Genomic DNA, 23797 nt, shown 5'->3' with positions numbered 1-23797 from the left:
CTCTGGTTCTCACAGGACCCCCCCCCTTGTGCCATGACTCTCACTCCTGCCCCAACCTCTCACAAAGTAGAAATAAAATTGGCACTGTGTAGAGCTCCTCTTACCTTAACTATGGGTACTGTAGTTGTGGCTGGTTCCTGCATCCTCTGTTGCTGGCTGGCTCCTGTGTCCTCTGTGGCTGGCTGGCTCCTGCGTCCTCTGTGGCTGGCTCCTGTGGGTGGATGGCTGGCACCCTGCTGGGGCTGGCTGGCTCCCTGGTGTGGGTGGCTGGCTGGCACCCTGGCTCTGCTGTGGGTGGGTCACCGTGGGTGGCTGGCTGTTACCCTGGCCCTGCTGTGGGTGGGTCACCATAGGTGGTTGGCTGGCACCCTGACCCTGCGGTGGGTGGGTCACCGTGGGTGACTGGCTGGCACCCTGGCCCTGCTATTGGTAGGTCACTGTGGGTGGTTGGCTGGCCCTGCTGTAGGTGAGTGCCTGGCACCCTGGCTGGCTGGTGTGTCCTCTCCTCTTCTGCCAATTTGGGCACTGTTTGCCGAGGTGAGGGAGGGACTTCAAGGGAAGCGGTGGCCTTTACCCTATCTGGGATGGTAGAACTAGAAGGTTTGCAGCAGGCCCTGTGCGGGGAGACATAATGACACACATAATGATGTTGCGTGCATGTGTGGGTCCTCTCTGTGTCCATTTGAGAGTCTATATTAGAAAAATCCCTCATCAGTGCCCATCAATGCAGCCTCTCCAGTGCCCATCAGCACAGCCTCATCAGTGCCCATCAATGCAACCTCACCAGTGCCCATCAGTACAGCCTGATCAATGCCCATCAATGCAGCCTCACCAGTGACCATCAGTGCAGCCTCACCAGTGCCCATTAGTGCAGCCTCACTAACGCCCATTAATGCAGCTTCACCAGTGCCCATGAATGCAGCTTCACCAGTGCCCATGAATGCAGCCTCACCAGTGCCCATGAATGCAGCCTCACCAGTGCCCATGAATGCAGCCTCACCAATGCCCATGAAAGCAGCCTGATCAGTGCCCATCAATGCAGCCTGAAAAGTGCCCATCAATGCAGCCTCACCAGTGCCCATTAATGCAGCATAGCCAGTGCTCATTAATGCAGCCTTACTAGTGCCCCTCAATGCAGCCTCACCAGTGCCCTTTAATGCAGCCTTACTATTGTCCATTAATGCAGCCTCACCAGTGCCCCTCAATGCAGCTTTACCAGTGTGCCCCCCAATGCAGCCTCGCCAGAATGCACCTCCATGCAGCCTCACCAGAGTGCCCCTCCATGCAGCCTCACCAGAGTGCCCCCTCCATGCAGCTTCACCAGAGTGCCCCTCCATGCAGCCTGATAAGTGCATGGGGGTTAGAGAGGAGAGCCGCTGGATCACACAGAGCAGGTAGCTCCCACTGTGACACCTGGCAACCGCTGTCATCGGATGTCCCGTCTCCTTTGTTAGACATCACACGTCCCGGCATTGTACCAGTGAGACGTCTATCAAAAGAGTCGGTGCAGGAGGCAGGATATTAAGCGGGAGATCTCTGCTCTATGTGATCCAGCAGTGCCCGCCCTCCTCCCTTACCCTTCCGAGACAGCGCTGGGGCCCATGCGAGCCCAAAAAGATGATTGCCGGGGGCGGCAGAGATTTTGTCTCCGGACCAGCCTTGAAGGTTCCAGCAAGTGGCGCTGGCAGGCCCCTTTCAGCGGCCAGGCCCTCGGACCACAGCTGAATGGACCGACTGGTCAGTCCGTCCCTGCTGTACAATGAGTTGCGCATGTGTGGCTGTCAGTGTACGAATAGTAAAAAAACTGCTAGCAGACAAGAGGAAAGATTATATGGCAAAAGAAAAATATATATTCTCTTCTATCATCAATATACAGTCTATGTTCTAGCAGTTTTTACATTTCCGGTTAGTTATGCTTTACAGGGGATAGTTATGTAGAGTTACCATAAAGCTAGGTTTACAATTTCATTTGGCTCAGATGAAGGTAAATAAAGAGTAATGCCGCGTACACACGGGTGGACTTTCCGGCAGACTTGGTCCGGCGGACCGGACTCCGCCGAACAATTTGATCGTGAGTGGGCTCCAGCTGACTTTTTTTTCCCAAAAGTCCGACGGATCTAGAAATAAAACATGTTTCAAATGTTTCCGACGGACTCGAGTCCGGTCAAAAAATCCGCTCGTCTGTATGCTAGTCCGACGGACAAAAACCGACGCTAGGGCAGCTATTGGCTACTGGCTATCAACTTCCTTATTTTAGTCCGGTCGTACGTCATCACGTACGAATCCGTCGGACTTTGGTTGATCGCGTGTAGGCAAGTCTATTTGTTCGAAAGTCCGTCGGAAAGTCCGTGGGAAAGACCGTCAGACAAGTCCGGTCGAAAAGTCTACCCATGTGTACGTGGCATAACAGAAGAGCTGGAATACCTCTTCAGAAAATATACACTCCTGCAAGCTCTGTCCAGAGGTGCTTGCATAATAAAAAAAGCATTTAAGATGTGCAATCTCTGCTAAGGGGTAGGATCATAGTTCAAATTATAATATTCTCTTTTTCAACAGAGATCATGTGACTAAATTCCTAGGCTTCTGGCTATATGACAGCACTAAAGGCAGACTGTTGCAGCATTTTCTCCAGTCTCTTTGTTACTATTTTTCAATCCCAGCAAAAATGTTTACATACTTTTAGGTCAACATTTGAGTATAGTTCTGCTTTAAATTGGTTGAAATGCTCATATGGGAATCATTTAGAACATCAAATACAATAATGAAATTACCAAAAAAAAATGTTTGATAATATTAATAGGAAAATAATGTTTACTACAATAATAGTTAATGTACAGTATATGGCATTCAAAATTAAATGCTTTTGTTTCACAATAGATCTAAAAGGGATTAAGAGAAAAATATAAATACTTCTCTCATCCGAGACTGCCAGGATTCTGTATAATTCGCAAAGTTTTCAGTTCCATTATACAGTAACATTTCAGATTCTTGGCACTTCCACTTAGGCAGTGATAATATTGCTAGAGTGGGTGTGATAAGGCTGAAGGTCCCACCTTGTAAAATAGGAAGTCTGTGAGAAATAAAAACAGGGTTGACGTTTCAATAAAACATACAGTACATAAATGGTGAGTATGTTATTCTGAATTGTTAACATTACTGGTTGTCAAGAAGAAAAAATGATGCCAATTAAAGCAGTATTATACCCAAAAGTAAATATTTATTATATTGCAGCTTACCAATTCTTAGATGTGATAAGTGCATTAGTTTCCTTTTTTAGGCTTTATTTCTTAAATTTTAATTTCTTTTATGTATTCATGTGAAACCCTTATCCCAAAAGCAGAAAAAAAAACTGTTTGCTGTAACTACTTATAAAGTGTGAGCTGGAGTTTGGCTTCAATTTGTTGGTGGTTCTAAATCAGCTAATACAATTAACGTTACACTCCACCAGCTGCGGTCTGCTGTGCCTCCTGTCCTAATTCCTCAAGAGTTGTCTCTCACTAATACAGGAGGTGTGTTACTGGCCAGATTGCCAGGTGAAAACAGAGAGGAAAAAGCCCCAAAAAAATAAAACTAGTGTAGTCGCTGCATCTAATGATTGGTAAGCTGTAATATAATACATGTTTTATTTTTGGATTTAATACTACTTTATTTTATAATACATTTGTAGGTTTGTCATTGTTTTTACTAACTACCCAATTGAGAGGAGTGAACAGATAGTAATGACATCAACTCAGATACATGCCTATAATATTTATGGTCACTTTAGTGCCTCAAAATATATTCATGTTTTGGGCGGCACAGCGGTGTAGTGGGTAGCACTCTCGCCTAGCAGTAAGAAGGGTCGCTGGTTTGAGTCCCGACCACGACACTACCTGCCTGGAGTTTGCATGTTCTCCCTGTGTCTGCGTGGGTTTCCACACTCCAAAGACATGCTGGTAGGTTAATTGGATCCTGTCTAAATTGGCCCTAGTATGTATGAATGTGAGTTAGGGACCTTAGATTGTAAGCTCCTTGAGGGTGTAGGGACTGATGTGAATGTATAATGTATATGTAAAGCGCTGCATAAATTGACGGCGCTATATAAGTACCTGAAATAAAATAAATAAATAAATAAATGTTTTGCGCTACTCTCCTTGCACAAAGATCACTTTATGCTCCCCAAAATAGAGAATGTGTGGTGCCACCTGAATTTCCTTTTTCTCAGAGGTCATCTACAGCCTTCTGAAATACAGAATGCGTGGTGCCCCCTCAATTTACAAGTACCGAATGTGAGGTGTCCCCTGGGTTTCCAAGCATATAATTTGTGGCGTCCCTTGGATTTCCAGGTACAGAATGTGTGGTACCCTTTAGGTTTCTAAATACAGGATATGTGGTGCCCCTGGATTTCCAACTATGGAATTTGTGGTATCCCGCCTGAATTTCCAAATGCAGAATATCTGGTGCCTCTGGTTTTACAAGTACAGAAAGTATTTGGAGCCTCAACATATAACATATATATTACGGTTTTGTGTTACACAAATATCACTTTGATCTTCCTTAAATACAGAATAGGTGGTGCCATCTAGATTTCATTTTATACAGAGATAATTAACAGCTTTTTAATGTACAAAACACATGTTACCCCCTCAAATTTCCAAGTACAAAATGTGTGATGCCCTCTGAATTTTCAAATAAAGAATGCTTGGTGCCGATTGGATCTCAAAATACAAGATGCGGGTGTCCCCTGGGTTTTCCAAATAGAGAATGTGTGATGTCCCCTGGATTGCAAACTAAAGACTTGTAGTACTACCTGGATTTTCAATTACAGAATTTGTTGTGCGCCTCAGATTTTTTTACCACAGAGCAATAACCATAGCTCATAACTTTCTCTGATTTCGAGGGTCTGTCTTTGATTTGGAGCAATGTCCCTCTGTCCCTCTTTCCTTCTCATTTGTCCCTCATTTTGGTCTGATCTATATAGGGTCCGTCGGGCAGCATGATTGACAATGGATTTACAACGCGGGAGACTTTTTTTTTAATAAAAGAATTGTCAGACTGTCTCTTGTGGTTTTTACTTTTTGACACTTTTTTAGTGAATGGGTAGGGGTACAATGTACCGATACTTATTTACATGGGGGGGCGAGATCTGGGTGCCCCCTTCCAAATTCCGATAGGCCTCTCGCCCGCAGACCCCAACAACCATGGACCAGGGTTGTCAGCAAGAGGCTCTTGTCCCCATCAACATGGGGACAAGGTGCTTTGGTGCCCCAAAGCACCCACCCCCCATGATGAGGGCATATGGCCTGGTATGGTTCAGGAGGGGGGTACACGCTCGTCTCCCCCCTATCCTGCCCTCCAGGCTGTATGCTCGGATAAGGGACTGGTATGGATTTTAGGGGGGACCCCACGCCAATTTTGGCATGGTGTTCCCCTTAAAATCCAAACCAGACCCAAAGGGCCTGGTATGGACCTTTGGGTATGGACCTGCAGGTGCTACACCATTTTGTTCATTGATTTTTCATCTTAATTGCCGGGAGCCAGCAATACAATACAGCTGCGAGCAAGTTTAAATGACATGACTTTTGATTTTTCATGTTCACGTCCCATAGTCTTTAATAGGGTTTGCATGTTTGCTAGAAATTTTTGCCTGTTCAGCGTGTTCTGGTGCAAACCGAACCAGGGGGTGTTCGGCCCATCCCTAGCGGGAAATCAGATTTTCTACAAACCCCAGTATACAGATTTCAATGGATGAAGGTATTCTGGTTACTGACACCATGTTTATCACGGAAAGCACGTCTGACCAAAATACAGCATTAACTGAACAGGACCAGAAAACATGGGAAAAATCACCTGGGAAGTGCCCGCATCTCCAGCACTCTGGAAAATGAGAGGGAGACATGGCATGTAGTCTAGAGGGTGTAAAATAGGCCCTGTGGACAATTTTGAATTGGATCAGCTTGTCTCGTGAGGAAACCAAAGTACGGAATGGCAGGTCCCATAAGTCATCGTCAAAGTGTCTGGCGTCCATCATTCCATCTTGCATCACACCCACCATGCCTTGTAACCCACTCTACAAAGACAGATGTCAGCAATCCCTGACTCTGGAGGTCACCACTAGGCCTTTGGAGGTCCAGGACCTTGCTACACTTAAGTTTGGTCTCCTGCAAAACCGGGGTAAGGTTGAATAAAAGGTAATCAAAGGCCCTATGAGATACCTGGACCCCAAAATATTTGAAATCTTCAACCCATTGGAGCGGCAGGTTTGATGGGCCCAAACTGTGGGCCTCGGGATCAAAGAGAAATAGTAGGGACTTGGTCCAGTTCACTCTTAGACCCATGACCTCAGAGTAAGTATTCAGGCATTGTAATACACCTTGGAGGGAGGGACCTGCATTATAGAGGAATAATAGAAGGTTATAAATAGGGCAACCCTTTCCTCCAGCCAGCCAATACATAACCCTTTAATTTCCGAGGAAGTGTGAAGTGCTTCCACCACCAGTTCAATTGCTATGGCAAATAGGGCTGGAGAGAGAGGGCACCCCTGGCGGGTGCCTCTGTACGTCCAAAGAGAACCAACAAATGCCCACCCAACCTAACTGAAACCGTAGGGATGTTATAAAGGAGTTGTAACCATTTGATAAATACCAAAGGAAAACCCATACATCTAAGAACCTCCCACAGGAAAGGCCACTCAACAGTATCAAAAGCCTTCTCGATGTCTACAGAGGCCACCACCCTGGAGCCTGTGGTCAAATGCTGTGTGTGGATGTTAGTAAATAAGCGATGAAGGTTAATGTCGGTGGCTTTGTGAGCCATAAAACCTTTTTAGTCTGAGTCTACTATGGTTCGTAGCATTTTTTGCAGCCTCGGAAGCCATTGGAGTACAGTGAACTCATTGTCATGTTCAAAAAACCAGTGGTGAGATGATTTGATCTTTGTGACATGGTGCATTATCCTGCTGGAAGTAGCCATCAGAAGATGGGTACACTGTAGTCATCAATGGATGGACATGGTCAGCAACAATACTCAGGTAGGCCACGGTGTTTAAATGATGCTCAGTTGGTACAAAGTGTGCCAAGAAAATAACCCCCACACCATTACACCATCACCACCAACCTGAACTGTTGATAGAAGGCTGGATGGATCCATGCTTTCCTGTTGTTTACGCCAAATTCTGACTCTGCCAGCTGAAATCAAGACTCATCAGAACAGGTAATGTTTTTCCAATCTTCTAATGTCTAATTTTGGTGAGCCTGTGTGAATTGTAGCCTCAGTTTCCTGTTCTTAGCTGACAGGAGTGGCACCCGATGTGATCTTCTGCTGCTGTAGCCCACCTGCTTCAAAGTTTGATGTGTTGTGCATTCAGAGAGGGTATTCTGCATACCTTGGTTGTAACGAGTGGTTATTTGAGTCACTGTTGCCTTTGATCTGCAGCCTTGAAATAGCGCTGAAGCAGCACTATTTCAAAGCTGCACTGTTGTGAACCAGGGCTTAAAGTCCTATTGAAGTCTATTACCTTTGAAGTCTGGTCTGTGGCTCCTTTAACTTACCTGCAGAACATTTCCTCCTTGTCACAGTTTAATGCTCCCTTTCTACAGTGTGGATAGTGCTGAACTGAAAAATGCCCCCACTACAGGGGAAGTGACAGCCATTTTGGGGAAGACAAAGCACTGAAGAGAACTATATGAAGGCAATCTATACACTGGGGGGAGAACCTCTGGGGGAATTTAGGATGGAAAAGGACCTGGGGGTCCTAGTAGATGATAGGCTCAGCAATGGCATGCAATGCCAAGCTGCTGCTAACAAAGCAAACAGAATATTGGCATGCATTAAAAAGGGGATCAACTCCAGAGATAAAGCAATAATTCTCCTGCTCTACAAGACTCTGGTCTGGCCGCACCTAGAGTATGCTGTCCAGTTTTGGGCACCAGTCCTCAGGAAGGATGTACTGGAAATGGAGCGAGTTTAAAGAAGGGCAACAAAGCTAATAAAGGGTCTGGAGGATATTAGTTATGAGGAAAGGTTGCGAGCACTGAATTTATTCTCTCTGGAGAAGAGACGCTTGAGAGGGGATATGATTTCAATATACAAATATCATACTGGTTACCCCACAATAGGAATAAAACTTTTTCGCAGAAGGGAGTTTAACAAGACTCGTGGCCACTCATTAAAATGAGTGAAAAGAGGTTTAACCTTAAACTACGTAGAGGGTTCTTTACTGTAAGAGCGGCAAGGATGTGGAATTCCCTTCCACAGGCGGTGGTCTCAGCGGAGAGCAACGATAGTTTCAAGAAACTATTAGATAAGCACCTGAATGACCGCAACATAGAGGGATATACAATGTAATACTGACATATAATCACACACATGGGTTGGACTTGATGGACATGTGTCTACCTCACCTACTATGTAACTATGTAACTCCTATTGGCTGAAAGTCTGGGACTTGAGCCCACCCACTGGACAGATGGAGGAGAGGAAAAAAAAACCTGCACTGAGAGGGATGGCTGGAGATGCCTGCAGATAAACAGTGGGGTTGATTTACTAAAACTGGAGAATACAAAATCTGATACAGCTGTACATGGTAGCCAATCAGCTTGTAACTTCAGCTTGTTCAACTAAGCTTTGACAAAAAAAACTGGAAACTGTTCGGTTTCTATGCAGAGCTGTACCAAATTTTGCATTCTCCAGTTTTAGTAAATCAACCCCAGTGTGTGCAGGGCTGCCTCAGACAATGAGAGGCGCTGCTGTACGGTGCTGGCTGCAAGGACCGTAATCTGCTGTTCCAGTGACCTGTTATAACATAGACATTCCAGAGATCTGCTGTTCCAGAAATGCCCAAGAGAATGCCAACCAGAAGTCCGGAGAGTACAAGTCAGGCAGCATTTATATAAGAGAGCAGCCTACACTAAGTTGGGTTACTGGAGATTGAAAACCTTTTCAGGAAACCAGCCTTTGCCTGCTGGAGAAGAAGCTATGAAAAATAAATGGAGCTGGCTATGCAGACCCTGAATGGATCAGACATCCCCGAGAACTAGATGAAGCAAAGGATTACAGCTTCAGGGGCTACAAGGAATTTGAAGCTCAGCCAGCAAGACTGAAACTCCTATGGCTACTTAAATATTTTCCTATCTTTGTTTAGGCAAACAGAAAAAGCTTCTGACTTTGTGTGCCAGTTTGAACATACCTATCACAGAAAAGAGGAGAAGTTGTCTGAGGCACCTCAACAGGATACTGTACCAGCTACTACTATAAAGGTCCTAAGTCCTAAGATAGTTAATAAAGTTCTGGTCTTGAGAGGTGCTCAGCCGCTACATCCCATCATGCTCCAGCAAAATGCTCAAGAAGGCACCAGAAACCTGAAGTATGCTGAGCTGATAAAAACAGTATGGATAGAGGAAGCCATGTTGGATGACAAAAGGGAGAGTCTGTCACCAGAGCTGACTGCTGGAGTTAAAGTGTCTAGTGAAGCTGATGTCAACACTAAGATAGATCTTCTGAAGTTTCATATATCCCAAATAGTGGATATGATGACTTTGCTGAGTATAAGGGTCCTACTGCCCCTTGGAGAAGGTGTCTCTGGACTGGTTTAGACAGCAACACCCCAGGCTGCTCCTGCTGAGCATGACAGAATGTCTCCTGTGCATAAGTGTGATAGCCTGGTACAGGTGTAAAAGATGACATCACCGCTGGGGAATGCTTCAAGCTTTGCTGCCCTGAAGCCACTACAAAAAAACAAATAAAAGAGGGCGCACCAGCCTAGTGCAAATAAAATCACTCTTCGAGCTACTCATCTCTAGCCCAGTGGTCCTAGACTTGGCACACTCCAGAGTGCAGAGGGACCTCACCGGGATCCTTAATGGCTAACACATTTTGAAGGAAACGCCCTCTACATCAGAGTCCTTTGAAACATGTTAACCATTAAGGATACCGGTGAGGTCCCCCTGCACTCTGGAGTGTACCAAGTCTAGGACCACTGGGCTATAGATGATTAGCTTGATGGGCGATTTATTTCACATGCTTGTGAATATTATTCTTGTTAATCTTAAATAAACGCTGTGGGATAATGCACTAGGCTGGTGCACCCTCTTTTGTTTGTTTTTTGCTCCTGCTGAGCAGTCAATGGGCCCTGTAATCTGTTAAAACTGGAGAGGTGTGGGCCATTACTGACACAGGGGAAATGCCAGTGGGGCTAATATGACTTGTAGTTTCTTCATTCACAGATCTCTGTGAATGAATGATGTGATGGTGCTTATTGCAAATGTGACAGTGGCTGCAGGGGAGAAGAACCCCCACGCACTGTCACAGTGGATAAAAAGAATCCTTGGATGATAGTTCACCTGAACTTAGAGAACAAAGAGTCGAGATTAAGCTGTCCTAGGGAACTGACCTTTGACTTTCAGGGCAACAGTTCAGAAGAGATCATTTCTACAGTGCACTGGTCAGTAGTTTAGAGAGGGACCCCTTAACACTGGCTAAGACCATCAGCAGTGTTATCGCTCTTAACAGTTATGTTTATTTATAGAACAGAGTTGTGTTCATTACATTTCTGTGTTTAAAGTGTTACTAAACCCAGGACCCTGCATTTACTATATCTGGTCTCCCACAATACACAAACAGTAAACATGGAAATGTAATTATTATAGGCAATATAAACTGCTAAATACCTTTTTCCATTAACAGCATATAGCAGTCTTGTGACTTCTATCAGTGTCTGGTTAGAGCCTGCACAAAGTATTTTTATTCTCTTCTGACCATCCTATGAGGCTGTATGAGCCCTGTCCCTTTGTTTGGACAGTGGTGATTGGCCCTGTGCTGATCACATGCATCCTTCCAAAAAAAAGAAAAACTCTCTAGCAATACACACGAAACTGAGCATGTGCAGAGTGCCCTCCATGGCTCTGTACTATCAGCAGATAGTTTGGGGACAGTAAAAGAAGGGGCGGATCAGAGAAGACAGTATCAAAAAGCCTTTTTATACAATGCAGAGGATTAGGTTCCACAGTGAGTATAACAAGCATGTTTTACTGCATATACAAACTGATTTTACTGTTATGGGTTTAGTAACACTTTAACTTAATTGTAGTATATTATAGAGAATTTTTGTCTGTCTGTTGGCTATTTTTAAAATTTTGTAGGGCATATTTGCCCATTAAAACATTTGCAAACCCTAAATGTCTTGGTTAATTCAGGTACTAACCCAGTGGGTCATCCCCTTCAGAAGTAGAAGCACCCAGTCAACTAGCATCCCCCCAGGATAGCACTAAACCTTTTCATGTTTTTAGAATCTTGCACCCCCACAATTAACAGTTTGGTATTGGATTTTACTTGGAAATGCCTTAAAATACTCCTTTTGCCGTGTACACACGATTGGTTTTCTCGTCGGAAAAAGATATGATGGCTTTTCTGATGGGATTCCGCTCACGTTTGCCTTGCATACACACTTTAACGCAAAAGTTCGCTGAAATTACGACCGTCAAGAACGCGATGACGTACAACATTACGACGAGCCAAGAAAATTAAGTTCAATGCTTCTGAGCATGTGTCGAATTGTTTCCGAGCATGCGTAGGGATTTTGCGCATCGGAATTGCCACAGACGATCGCATTTTCGGATAGGAACTTTTCCCGAGCGAAAAATTGAGAGCATGCTCTCAATCTTTTGCTGGCTGGAATTCCGCCAGCAAAAGACCGATACACACGAGCATACACACGTTCGCATTTTCCAACAAAAAACTCTCATAGGTCTTTTGCGGGCCGAAATTCTGATCGTGTATACGCAGCATTACTCTCAGTGAACGTGCTGTTTGAGTAACAGTCACACCCCCATCACAAGTTTCCACATACAGACTTGCATGTAGAGAACAAGAGGGGGGTTTGTCAGATCAAGTGTATTATCAACTGACCACCAACATGTACTGCAGTTTTGTTGGAGGTCTACTGTATATACTTTATATATATATCATAACCATTCTTGTTGTCTGGTATAATTACCTTGTTCCTACTGTTGTTTGAAGAAGTGTGCATATGCCAGACACAAAAAATATGGTGCTTATCAGCTGGCTTTTCACTGCATTGTCATGTTTAACACACAGAGGCTCTGCCAGGATTAATGGAATTGCTATTATTCCTCCAAAAGCCAAAATATAATGCTGTAAAAAAGAATGTTTATATATTATTTGTTACTATACAGATTACTGAATAAGACACATGCTAATTGTTACTAAGGACTTAAAAAAAACATACAATATACTGCATATTACGGTATATATATATATATATATATATATATATATATATATATATATATATATATATATATATACATATATACACACACTGCTCAAAAAAATTAAAGGAACCTTTTTTTAATCAGAGTAAACTTCAGGGATATTGATCTGGTCAGTTAAATAGCAGAGTGGGTAATTAATCAGTGTCAGAAGCTTTGGTGTTAATGAAATTAACAGGTGCACTAGATGGGCAACAATGAGACAAACCTTCAAAACAGAAATGGTTTTACAGGTGGAGGCCACTGACATTTTTTTCCCTACTCATCTTTTCTGACTGTTTTTCACCAGTTTTGCATTTGGCTAGGGTCAGTGTCACTACTGGTAGCATAAGGTGATACCTGAACTCTATAGGAGATTGCATAGGCAGTCCAACTCCTCCAGGATGGCACATCAATATGTGCCATTGCCAGAAGGTTTGCTGTGTCTCCCAGTACAGAGCATGGAGGAGATTCCAGGAGACAGGCAGTTACTCTAGGAGAGCTAGACAGGGCCGTAGAAGGTCCTTAACTCATCAGTAGGACCGGTATCTGCTTTTTTGTGCAAGGAGGAACAGGATGACCACTGCTAGAGCCCTACAAAATGAACTCCAGCAGGCCACTGGTGTGAATGTCTCTGACCAAACAATCAGAAATAGACTTCATGAGGATGGCCTGAGGGCTTGACGTCCTCTAGTGGTCTCTGTGCTTAGGCAAGGCACCATGGAGCTCGATTGGCACTTGCCATTAAATACCAGAATTGGCAGTTCCATCACTGGCACACTGTTCTTTTCACAGATGAGAGCAGGTTCACTCTGAGCACCTGTGACAGATGTGAAAGGGTCTGGAGAAGCCGTGGAGAACGTTATGCTGCCTGAAACATCATTTAGCATGACCGGTTTGGTGGTGGGTCAGTGATGGTCTGGGGAGGCATATCCATGGAGGAACGCAGAGACCTCTACAGGCTAGACAATGGCACCCTGACTGCCATTAGGTATCGGGATGAAAACCTTGGACCCATTGTCAGACCCTATGCTGGTGCAGTGGGTCCTGGGTTCCTCCTGGTGCACAACAATGCCTGGCCTCATGTGGCGAGAGTAAGCAGCCAGTTCCTGGAGCATAAAGGAATTCATACCATTGAATGGCCCCCATGCTCGCCTGACCTAAATCCAATAGAACAAATCTGGGACATTAAATTTCGGTCCATCCGATGCTGCCAAGTGGCACCTTAGTCTGTTCAGGAGCTCAATGATGCCCTGGTCCAGATCTGGGAGGAAATACCCCGGGACACCATCCGTCATCTCATTAGGAGTATGCCCCGACGTTGTCAGGCATGCATACAAGCACGTGGGGGCCATACAAACTACTGAGTACCATTTTCAGTTGCTGCAATGAAATTTCAGTAAAATGGTCTTGCCTGCTGGATATTTTTTTCACTTGATTTTCGGGGTATCTTTGAATTCAGCCCTCTGTAGATTGATAATTTCCATGTCCATCAAACAATGTGGCATCCTTTTGTTCCTAACACATTACCCAGTCCATATCAGTGTAGATACAGTATCCAGCATGATATTTTTCCCCATTGAAATCTGATGTGTTTTCAAAGTGCTCCTTTAATTTTTTTGAGCAATGTATTTATATCAAATAGATACTGAACCATTAGTGAATCCCTTTACAAATAGATGCATTGGTGAAAGTTCTTGATTTGGCTTAATATAGTGGCATACTATTGTCTTAGTAGATTACTCTGGGGCATAAATAGAGGTTTAGTGCTCAGTTCACACTGTCACACTGTCATATGACGTGAAATCCTATGTTAGTCAATGAGAGGTGCCCCGTTTAGCACTACTGAAGTCACTCTGAGTTTAGAAATGGTTCCTGTTCTACTTCAAGGCGACTTCTATCAGACTTGTACCTCAAAGTAGTACTCAAGTCGTCAGGAAGTCTCCTGGCAAAGTCTCACCGTAATTGATGTGACTTTCATGTCGCGTCAATGTGATTCGTGCCCTATACAAGTAATTTAAAAAATAACTAATTTTTTTCTCTGTTCGTTGGGCTCATCTTTACAATCACAAAATGTTACACTATGATTAAAACAGTGAAAGAGAACAAAGAACAAAGTGTAAAGTGCCGCAAAAATAACAATCCAGCCTCACCAGTGCCCATCAGCTCAGCCTCATCAGACAGGAAAATGTGGTTGGTTAGCAGGCTGGTTAGTAAGTTGAGAAAGGAATTTCTCCGGTTTTGTTTCTCTTCCCCCAGTACACCTCTACCTCCAACACCTCCCCCCAGTACACCTCTACCTCAAATGCCTCCCCCAGTACACCTCTACCTCCAATGCCTCCCCCAGTCCTCCAATGCATCCCCCCTCCCCCTAGCACACCTCTACCTCTAATTCCTCTTCCCAGCATATCTCTGCCTCCTTACCCCCCCCCCCCAGCACACCTGTGCTTTTACCGACCCTCCAGCACACCTCGTCTTCCAACCTGTCCTCTCCAGCACACCTATGCCTCTAATCCTCCCAATCCAGCGCATCTATCCTTTCAATTTTCCTCCAATACATCATACCTATGCCTTAAATTCCACCCCCCTCCCCCCAATCCATCATACCTATTCCTCCAGATCCACCCCCCTCCCATCATACCTAAGCCTCCAATTTCACCCCCCCCCCACACTCTATCATGCATGTGCCTCTAATTCCACCCCCTCCCCAATCTATTATCCCTATGCCTCCAATTCCATCCCCCCTCCTCCCCAATCTATCCTACGGTATGATCAAGTGGAGGATGGGGTGGAATTGGAGGCATAGATATAATAGATTGGGGAGGGGGTGAAATTAGAGACACATGTATGATAGAGTGGGGGGGTGGAATTGGAGGATTAGGTATGATTCAGACCTATGCCTTCAATTCCACCCCCCCAAAAAAAACATTATACCTATGCCTTCTATTAACCCCCACCCCCAATCAAGCACATCTATGCTCTCAACCTTCCCCCTTCCTCCCAGCACATCTTGTTCAATCTCCCATTATACCAATGCCTCCAGCACATGTGCTGCTTCCAATCACAGCACACAGTCATATTTATTATTTACCATTCTCCTGCTGCAGCCACGGGGTCAAGCATCAGTGCACACTGAGGGCTAACCAAGAGTGTTCGAGCCCGCCCACTTAGGACTGCCCTGCAGAGACATGCACCGCCTCACTCCTTAGATGTGCGGCAGGAGGGTGGCGGAGGAGGCGGTCCCAGGTGGCTGTTTGACTCCCATTGAAGCCCACGATGCGAGTTTAATCGGGACAGGATGTGCGGCAGGAGGAAGGTGGAGGGGGTGGTCCCAGGCGGCTGTTTGACTCCCATTGAAAGCCTACAATGTGAGCCTGAGTGGGGTGGGGATATGCGGCAGTTGGGAGGGGGAGGTCCCAGGCAGGTGTTTAACTTCTATTGAAATGGCAGTGCTGCGAGCCTTTGTGCGGCGAGGGGGCACTGGCTATACATTTCCTGGACAGCACAGCCCTGTCCACACTCGCAATCCTAATTTTTTCACTCACAAGCAGGAGAGTGAATGTTTTGAGGGCTGATATAGTGTATACAATTGCGACACAAGTCATGTTGTAATTGAATGTTATTAAAAATTACCTTTCCTTTTCAATCTGCAGACACTGTCATTTTGTGAAAATGCAATGCAATATGGCTACCTGGAGTTGTCCTGTACACAGAATGTGAACTGACCGACCCCCAGAAACATTTCCTGCTTGTGTGATTGGCTCACCAATTTTCCCCAGAAGTCTGCCTAAGATACAAGTCAGATTTCAGGCATCCCCTGCAACAAAAATGTAATTTTTGGTGAGATACTCCCTATAGGAACACATCTAAAGGCCCAGCAGATTTCCTCATTAGTGCTGTGCAGGTGCACACCTGATAGATATTTATGAAACCACTCCCATTAGACCCACTCATCACAGAGGCAGAGAGGAACATACAGGGATTTCTTCAGAATAACAAAAGGTAGGAATTTGCAACAAAGGTTGTTATATTACTCGCAATGTACATAGATCCTGCCCCCTTCCTTAAAGAGAACCTCTCCCCTGTCTTTTTTGAAAATATATTTCCACTATTCTCTACTCAGTTGCCGACGTTTTATTTTATTGTGTTTCTCTGGAGAAAAGATGGATAGTACCTCTGTTGAATAAGATCATATCTTATATTAGCAGCAGCAGCTCCAGGAGACATGGAATTATCACTGCTTTGATACTACATCAGAATCCCACACGATCACTGTACTGTACAGTAGGGATGAGCTTCATGTTCGAGTCGAACCCATGTTCAACTCAAACACCATCTGTTCGCCCGTTCGCCAAATTGCGAACGATTTGGGCAGTTCGCGCCAAATTCGTGTGGCGCGTCACGACCCATAATTCACTGCGGCATCACAGTGCATTGCTGGCTGATGATTGGCCAAGCATGCACTATGACCCGCATGCTTGGCCAATCACAGCGCCGTCGGTAGAGAGAGCTGTAATTGGCCAAAGCCAGGGTGGCTTTGGCCAATTATGGCTCAGGGGGTTTAGTACACGCCCCACACTATATAAGGCCGCCTGTATGGCGGCCCTGTGTAGTGTGTTCCAGCGTTGAGAGACAGAGACAGAGAGACAGTGTCATTTGATTTAAGTTAGATTAGACAGGACAGTCAGTCAGTGAGCTGAACTTACAGTGTATTGTGTATATATATACATTCCAGGTGTTGTATATAAATATATATATATATATATATATATATATATATATATATATATATATATATACACACTGTATTCAGTTTAGCTAGATCAGTTCCTGTTATTATCTTCCTACTGACAGGCAGGCTTGTGTTGTTACAGTACAGCTACCTGAAGAAAATTGCTGGTGTTCTTCTGATCCTATTAGTACCACAGTCAGGCAGCTAGACTATTTACAGTTAGTGTAGTGCGTCCTCCTCACAGTGTTCAGCTAAAGCTACAAGTTAGTGTAGTGTGACCTCTGCACAGTGTTCAGCTAAAGCTACAAGTTAGTGTAGTGCGACCTCTGCACAGTGTTCAGCTAAACCTACAAGTTAGTGTAGTGCGTCCTCTAAACAGTGTTCAGCTAAAGCTACACGTTAGTGTAGTGCACAGTGTTCAGCTAAAGCCACAAGTTAGTGTAGTGCGTCCTCCTCGCAGTGTTCAGCTAAAGCTACAAGTTAGTGTAGTGTGACCTCTGCACAGTGTTCAGCTAAAGCTACAAATTAGTGTAGTGCACAGTGTTCAGCTAAAGCTACAAGTTAGTGTAGTGCATCCTCCTCACAGTGTTCAGCTAAAGCTACAAGTTAGTATAGTGCGTCCTCCTCACAGTGTTCAGCTAAAGCTACATGTTAGTGTAGTGCGACCTCTGCACAGTGTTCAGCTAAAGCTACAAGTTAGTGTAGTGCGTCCTCTGAACAGTGTTCAGCTAAAGCTACAAGTTAGTGTAGTGCACAGTGTTCAGCTAAAGCTACAAGTTAGTGTAGTGTGTCCTCTGAACAGTGTTCAGCTAAAGCTACAAATTAGTGTAGTGCGACCTCTGCACAGTGTTCAGCTAAAGCTACAAGTTAGTGTAGTGAACAGTGTTCAGCTAAAGCTACAAGTTAGTGTAGTGCGTCCTCCTCACAGTGTTCAGCTAAAGCTACAAGTTAGTGTAGTGCGAACTCTGCACAGTGTTCAGCTAAAGCTACAATTTAGTGTAGTGCACAGTGTTCAGCTAAAGCTACAAGTTAGTGTATTGCGTCCTCCTCACAGTGTTCAGCTAAAGCTACAAGTTAGTGTACTGCGTCCTCCTCACAGTGTTCAGCTAAAGCTACAAGATAGTGTAGTGCGACCTCTGCACAGTGTTCAGCTAAAGCTACAAGTTATTGTAGTGCACAGTGTTCAGCTAAAGCTACAAGTTAGTGTAGTGTGTCCTCTGAACAGTGTTCAGTTAAAGCTACAAGTTAGTGTAGTGCGACCTCTGCACAGTGTTCAGCTAAAGCTACAAGTTAGTGTAGTGCACAGTGTTCAGCTAAAGCTACAAGTTAGTGTAAGTGCGTCCTCCTCACAGTGTTCAGCTAAAGCTACAAGTTAGTGTAGTACGTCCTCTGAACAGTGTTCAGCTAAAGCTACAAGTTAGTGTAGTGCACAGTGTTCAGCTAAAGCTACAAGTTAGTGTAAAGCGTCCTCCTCACAGTGTTCAGCTAAAGCTACAAGTTAGTGTAATGCATCCTCCTCACAGTGTACAGCTAAAGCTACAAGTTAGTGTAGGGTGACCTCTACACAGTGTTCAGCTAAAGCTACAAGTTAGTGTAGTGCGTCCTCTGAACAGTGTTCAGCTAAAGCTACAAGTTAGTGTAGTGCACAGTGTTCAGCTAACGCTACAAGTTAGTGTAGTGCGTCCTACTCACAGTGTTCAGCTAAAGCTACAAGTTAGTGTAGTGCGACCTCTGAACAGTGTTCAGCTAAAGCTACAAGTTCGTGTAGTGTGTCCTTTGAACAGTGTTCAGCTAAAGCTACAAGTTATTGTAGTGCGACCTCTGCACAGTGTTCAGCAAAAGCTACAAGTTAGTGTAGTGCGTCCTCTGAACAGTGTTCGGCTAAAGCTACAAGTTAGTGTAGTGCACAGTGTTCAGCTAAAGCTACAAGTTAGTGTAGCGCGTCCTCCTCACAGTGTTGAGCTAAAGTTACAATTTAGTGTAGTGCGTCCTCTGAACAGTGTTCAGCTAAAGCTACAAGTTAGTGTAGTGCACAGTGTTCAGCTAAAGTTACAAGTTAGTGTAGTGTGTCCTCCTCACAGTGTTCAGCTAAAGCTACAAGTTAGTGTAGTGCGTCCTCTGAACAGTGTTCAGCTAAAGCTACAAGTTAGTGTAGTGCGTCCTCTGAACAGTATTCAGCTAAAGCTACAAGTTAGTGTAGTGCGTCCTCCCCACAGTGTTCAGCTAAAGCTACAAGTTAGTGTAGTGCACAGTGTTCAGCTAAAGCTACAAGTTAGTGTAGTGCGTCCTCCTCACAGTGTTCAGCTAAAGTTACAAGTTAGTGTAGTGTGTCCTCCTCACAGTGTTCAGCTAAAGCTACAAGTTAGTGTAGTGCGACCTCTGCACAGTGTTCAGCTAAAGCTACAAGTTATTGTAGTGCACAGTGTTCAGCTAAAGCTACAAGTTAGTGTAGTGTGTCCTCTGAACAGTGTTCAGCTAAAGCTAAAAGTTAGTGTAGTGCGACCTCTGCACAGTGTTCAGCTAAAGCTACAAGTTAGTGTAGTGCACAGTGTTCAGCTAAAGCTACAAGTTAGTGTAGTGCATCCTCCTCGCAGTGTTCAGCTAAAGCTACAAGTTAGTGTAGTACGTCCTCTGAACAGTTTTCAGCTAAAGCTACAAGTTAGTGTAGTGCACAGTGTTCAGCTAAAGCTACAAGTTAGTGTAGAGCGTCCTCCTCACAGTGTTCAGCTAAAGCTGCAAGTTAGTGTAATGCATCCTCCTCACAGTGTTCAGCTAAAGCTACAAGTTAGTGTAGGGTGACCTCTGCACAGTGTTCAGCTAAAGCTACAAGTTAGTGTAGTGCGTCCTCTGAACAGTGTTCAGCTAAAGCTACAAGTTAGTGTAGTGCACAGTGTTCAGCTAACGCTACAAGTTAGTGTAGTGCGTCCTACTCACAGTGTTCAATTAAAGCTACAAGTTAGTGCAGTGCGACCTCTGAACAGTGTTCAGCTAAAGCTACAAGTTAGTGTAGTGTGTCCTTTGAACAGTGTTCAGCTAAAGCTACAAGTTATTGTAGTGCGACCTCTGCACAGTGTTCAGCAAAAGCTACAAGTTAGTGTAGTGCGTCCTCTGAACAGTGTTCAGCTAAAGCTACAAGTTAGTGTAGCGCGTCCTCCTCACAGTGTTCAGCTAAAGTTACAATTTAGTGTAGTGCGTCCTCTGAACAGTGTTCAGCTAAAGCTACAAGTTAGTGTAGTTCACAGTGTTCAGCTAAAGTTTCAAGTTAGTGTAGTGTGTCCTCCCCACAGTGTTCAGCTAAAGCTACAAGTTAGTGTAGTGCGTCCTCTGAACAGTGTTCCGCTAAAGCTACAAGTTAGTGTAGTGCGTCCTCTGAACAGTATTCAGCTAAAGCTACAGGTTAGTGTAGTGTGTCCTCTGAACGGTTTTCAGCTAAAGCTACAAGTTAGTGTAGTGCACAGTGTTCAGCTAAAGCTACAAGTTAGTGTAGTGCACAGTGTTCAGCTAAAGCTACAAGTTAGTGTAAGTGCGTCCTCCTCTCAGTGTTCAGCTAAAGCTACAAGTTAGTGTAGCACGTCCTCTGAACAGTGTTCAGCTAAAGCTACAAGTTAGTGTAGTGCACAGTGTTCAGCTAAAGCTACAAGTTAGTGTAAAGCGTCCTCCTCACAGTGTTCAGCTAAAGTTACAAGTTAGTGTAGTGTGTCCTCCTCACAGTGTTCAGCTAAAGCTACAAGTTAGTGTAGTGCGACCTCTGCACAGTGTTCAGCTAAAGCTACAAGTTATTGTAGTGCACAGTGTTCAGCTAAAGCTACAAGTTAGTGTAGTGTGTCCTCTGAACAGTGTTCAGCTAAAGCTAAAAGTTAGTGTAGTGCGACCTCTGCACAGTGTTCAGCTAAAGCTACAAGTTAGTGTAGTGCACAGTGTTCAGCTAAAGCTACAAGTTAGTGTAGTGCATCCTCCTCGCAGTGTTCAGCTAAAGCTACAAGTTAGTGTAGTACGTCCTCTGAACAGTTTTCAGCTAAAGCTACAAGTTAGTGTAGTGCACAGTGTTCAGCTAAAGCTACAAGTTAGTGTAGAGCGTCCTCCTCACAGTGTTCAGCTAAAGCTGCAAGTTAGTGTAATGCATCCTCCTCACAGTGTTCAGCTAAAGCTACAAGTTAGTGTAGGGTGACCTCTGCACAGTGTTCAGCTAAAGCTACAAGTTAGTGTAGTGCGTCCTCTGAACAGTGTTCAGCTAAAGCTACAAGTTAGTGTAGTGCACAGTGTTCAGCTAACGCTACAAGTTAGTGTAGTGCGTCCTACTCACAGTGTTCAATTAAAGCTACAAGTTAGTGCAGTGCGACCTCTGAACAGTGTTCAGCTAAAGCTACAAGTTAGTGTAGTGTGTCCTTTGAACAGTGTTCAGCTAAAGCTACAAGTTATTGTAGTGCGACCTCTGCACAGTGTTCAGCAAAAGCTACAAGTTAGTGTAGTGCATCCTCTGAACAGTGTTCAGCTAAAGCTACAAGTTAGTGTAGCGCGTCCTCCTCACAGTGTTCAGCTAAAGTTACAATTTAGTGTAGTGCGTCCTCTGAACAGTGTTCAGCTAAAGCTACAAGTTAGTGTAGTTCACAGTGTTCGGCTAAAGTTACAAGTTAGTGTAGTGTGTCCTCCCCACAGTGTTCAGCTAAAGCTACAAGTTAGTGTAGTGCGTCCTCTGAACAGTGTTCCGCTAAAGCTACAAGTTAGTGTAGTGCGTCCTCTGAACAGTATTCAGCTAAAGCTACAGGTTAGTGTAGTGTGTCCTCTGAACGGTTTTCAGCTAAAGCTACAAGTTAGTGTAGTGCACAGTGTTCAGCTAAAGCTACAAGTTAGTGTAGTGCACAGTGTTCAGCTAAAGCTACAAGTTAGTGTAAGTGCGTCCTCCTCTCAGTGTTCAGCTAAAGCTACAAGTTAGTGTAGCACGTCCTCTGAACAGTGTTCAGCTAAAGCTACAAGTTAGTGTAGTGCACAGTGTTCAGCTAAAGCTACAAGTTAGTGTAAAGCGTCCTCCTCACAGTGTTCAGCTAAAGCTACAAGTTAGTGTAATGCATCCTCCTCACAGTGTACAGCTAAAGCTACAAGTTAGTGTAGGGTGACCTCTGCACAGTGTTCAGCTAAAGCTACAAGTTAGTGTAGTGCGTCCTCTGAACAGTGTTCAGCTAAAGCTACAAGTTAGTGTAGTGCACAGTGTTCAGCTAACGCTACAAGTTAGTGTAGTGCGTCCTACTCACAGTGTTCAGCTAAAGCTACAAGTTAGTGTAGTGCGACCTCTGAACAGTGTTCAGCTAAAGCTACAAGTTCGTGTAGTGTGTCCTTTGAACAGTGTTCAGCTAAAGCTACAAGTTATTGTAGTGCGACCTCTGCACAGTGTTCAGCAAAAGCTACAAGTTAGTGTAGTGCGTCCTCTGAACAGTGTTCGGCTAAAACTACAAGTTAGTGTAGTGCACAGTGTTCAGCTAAAGCTACAAGTTAGTGTAGCGCGTCCTCCTCACAGTGTTCAGCTAAAGTTACAATTTAGTGTAGTGCGTCCTCTGAACAGTGTTCAGCTAAAGCTACAAGTTAGTGTAGTGCACAGTGTTCAGCTAAAGTTACAAGTTAGTGTAGTGTGTCCTCCTCACAGTGTTCAGCTAAAGCTACAAGTTAGTGTAGTGCGTCCTCTGAACAGTGTTCAGCTAAAGCTACAAGTTAGTGTAGTGCTTCCTCTGAACAGTATTCAGCTAAAGCTACAAGTTAGTGCAGTGCGTCCTCTGAACAGTGTTCAGCTAAAGCTACAAGTTAGTGTAGTGCACAGTGTTCAGCTAAAGCTACAAGTTAGTGTAGTGCGTCCTCCTCACAGTGTTCAGCTAAAGTTACAAGTTAGTGTAGTGTGTCCTCCTCACAGTGTTCAGCTAAAGCTACAAGTTAGTGTAGTGCGACCTCTGCACAGTGTTCAGCTAAAGCTACAAGTTATTGTAGTGCACAGTGTTCAGCTAAAGCTACAAGTTAGTGTAGTGTGTCCTCTGAACAGTGTTCAGCTAAAGCTAAAAGTTAGTGTAGTGCGACCTCTGCACAGTGTTCAGCTAAAGCTACAAGTTAGTGTAGTGCACAGTGTTCAGCTAAAGCTACAAGTTAGTGTAGTGCATCCTCCTCGCAGTGTTCAGCTAAAGCTACAAGTTAGTGTAGTACGTCCTCTGAACAGTTTTCAGCTAAAGCTACAAGTTAGTGTAGTGCATAGTGTTCAGCTAAAGCTACAAGTTAGTGTAGAGCGTCCTCCTCACAGTGTTCAGCTAAAGCTGCAAGTTAGTGTAATGCATCCTCCTCACAGTGTTCAGCTAAAGCTACAATTTAGTGTAGGGTGACCTCTGCACAGTGTTCAGCTAAAGCTACAAGTTAGTGTAGTGCATCCTCTGAACAGTGTTCAGCTAAAGCTACAAGTTAGTGTAGTGCACAGTGTTCAGCTAACGCTACAAGTTAGTGTAGTGCGTCCTACTCACAGTGTTCAGCTAAAGCTACAAGTTAGTGTAGTGCGACCTCTGCACAGTGTTCAGCAAAAGCTACAAGTTAGTGTAGTGCGTCCTCTGAACAGTGTTCAGCTAAAGCTACAAGTTAGTGTAGTGCACAGTGTTCAGCTAAAGCTACAAGTTAGTGTAGCGCGTCCTCCTCACAGTGTTCAGCTAAAGTTACAATTTAGTGTAGTGCGTCCTCTGAACAGTGTTCAGCTAAAGCTACAAGTTAGTGTAGTGCACAGTGTTCAGCTAAAGTTACAAGTTAGTGTAGTGTGTCCTCCTCACAGTGTTCAGCTAAAGCTACAAGTTAGTGTCGT

The 23797-nt window shown here is 44.5% G+C and overlaps 1 protein-coding gene across 1 annotated transcript in view; it reads right to left on the bottom strand.

The window, feature by feature from the left end:
• Positions 1 to 23797, bottom strand: part of LOC141132135 (solute carrier family 23 member 1-like) — a 420625-nt gene that overhangs the window by 325130 nt on the left and 71698 nt on the right. Inside the window, exons 3-4 of the mRNA XM_073620201.1 lie at positions 11972 to 12129; positions 2911 to 3070 (exon numbers count right to left, since the gene is read on the bottom strand). Coding sequence (XP_073476302.1) covers positions 2911 to 3070; positions 11972 to 12129 — 318 coding nt within the window. The remainder of the gene's footprint in view (positions 1 to 2910; positions 3071 to 11971; positions 12130 to 23797) is intronic.

The sequence above is a fragment of the Aquarana catesbeiana genome, linkage group LG03 (assembly GCF_042186555.1).
Source record: "Aquarana catesbeiana isolate 2022-GZ linkage group LG03, ASM4218655v1, whole genome shotgun sequence".
Taxonomy (NCBI): Eukaryota; Metazoa; Chordata; class Amphibia; order Anura; family Ranidae; genus Aquarana; species Aquarana catesbeiana.
This window is presented reverse-complemented; position numbering and strand designations above follow the sequence as displayed.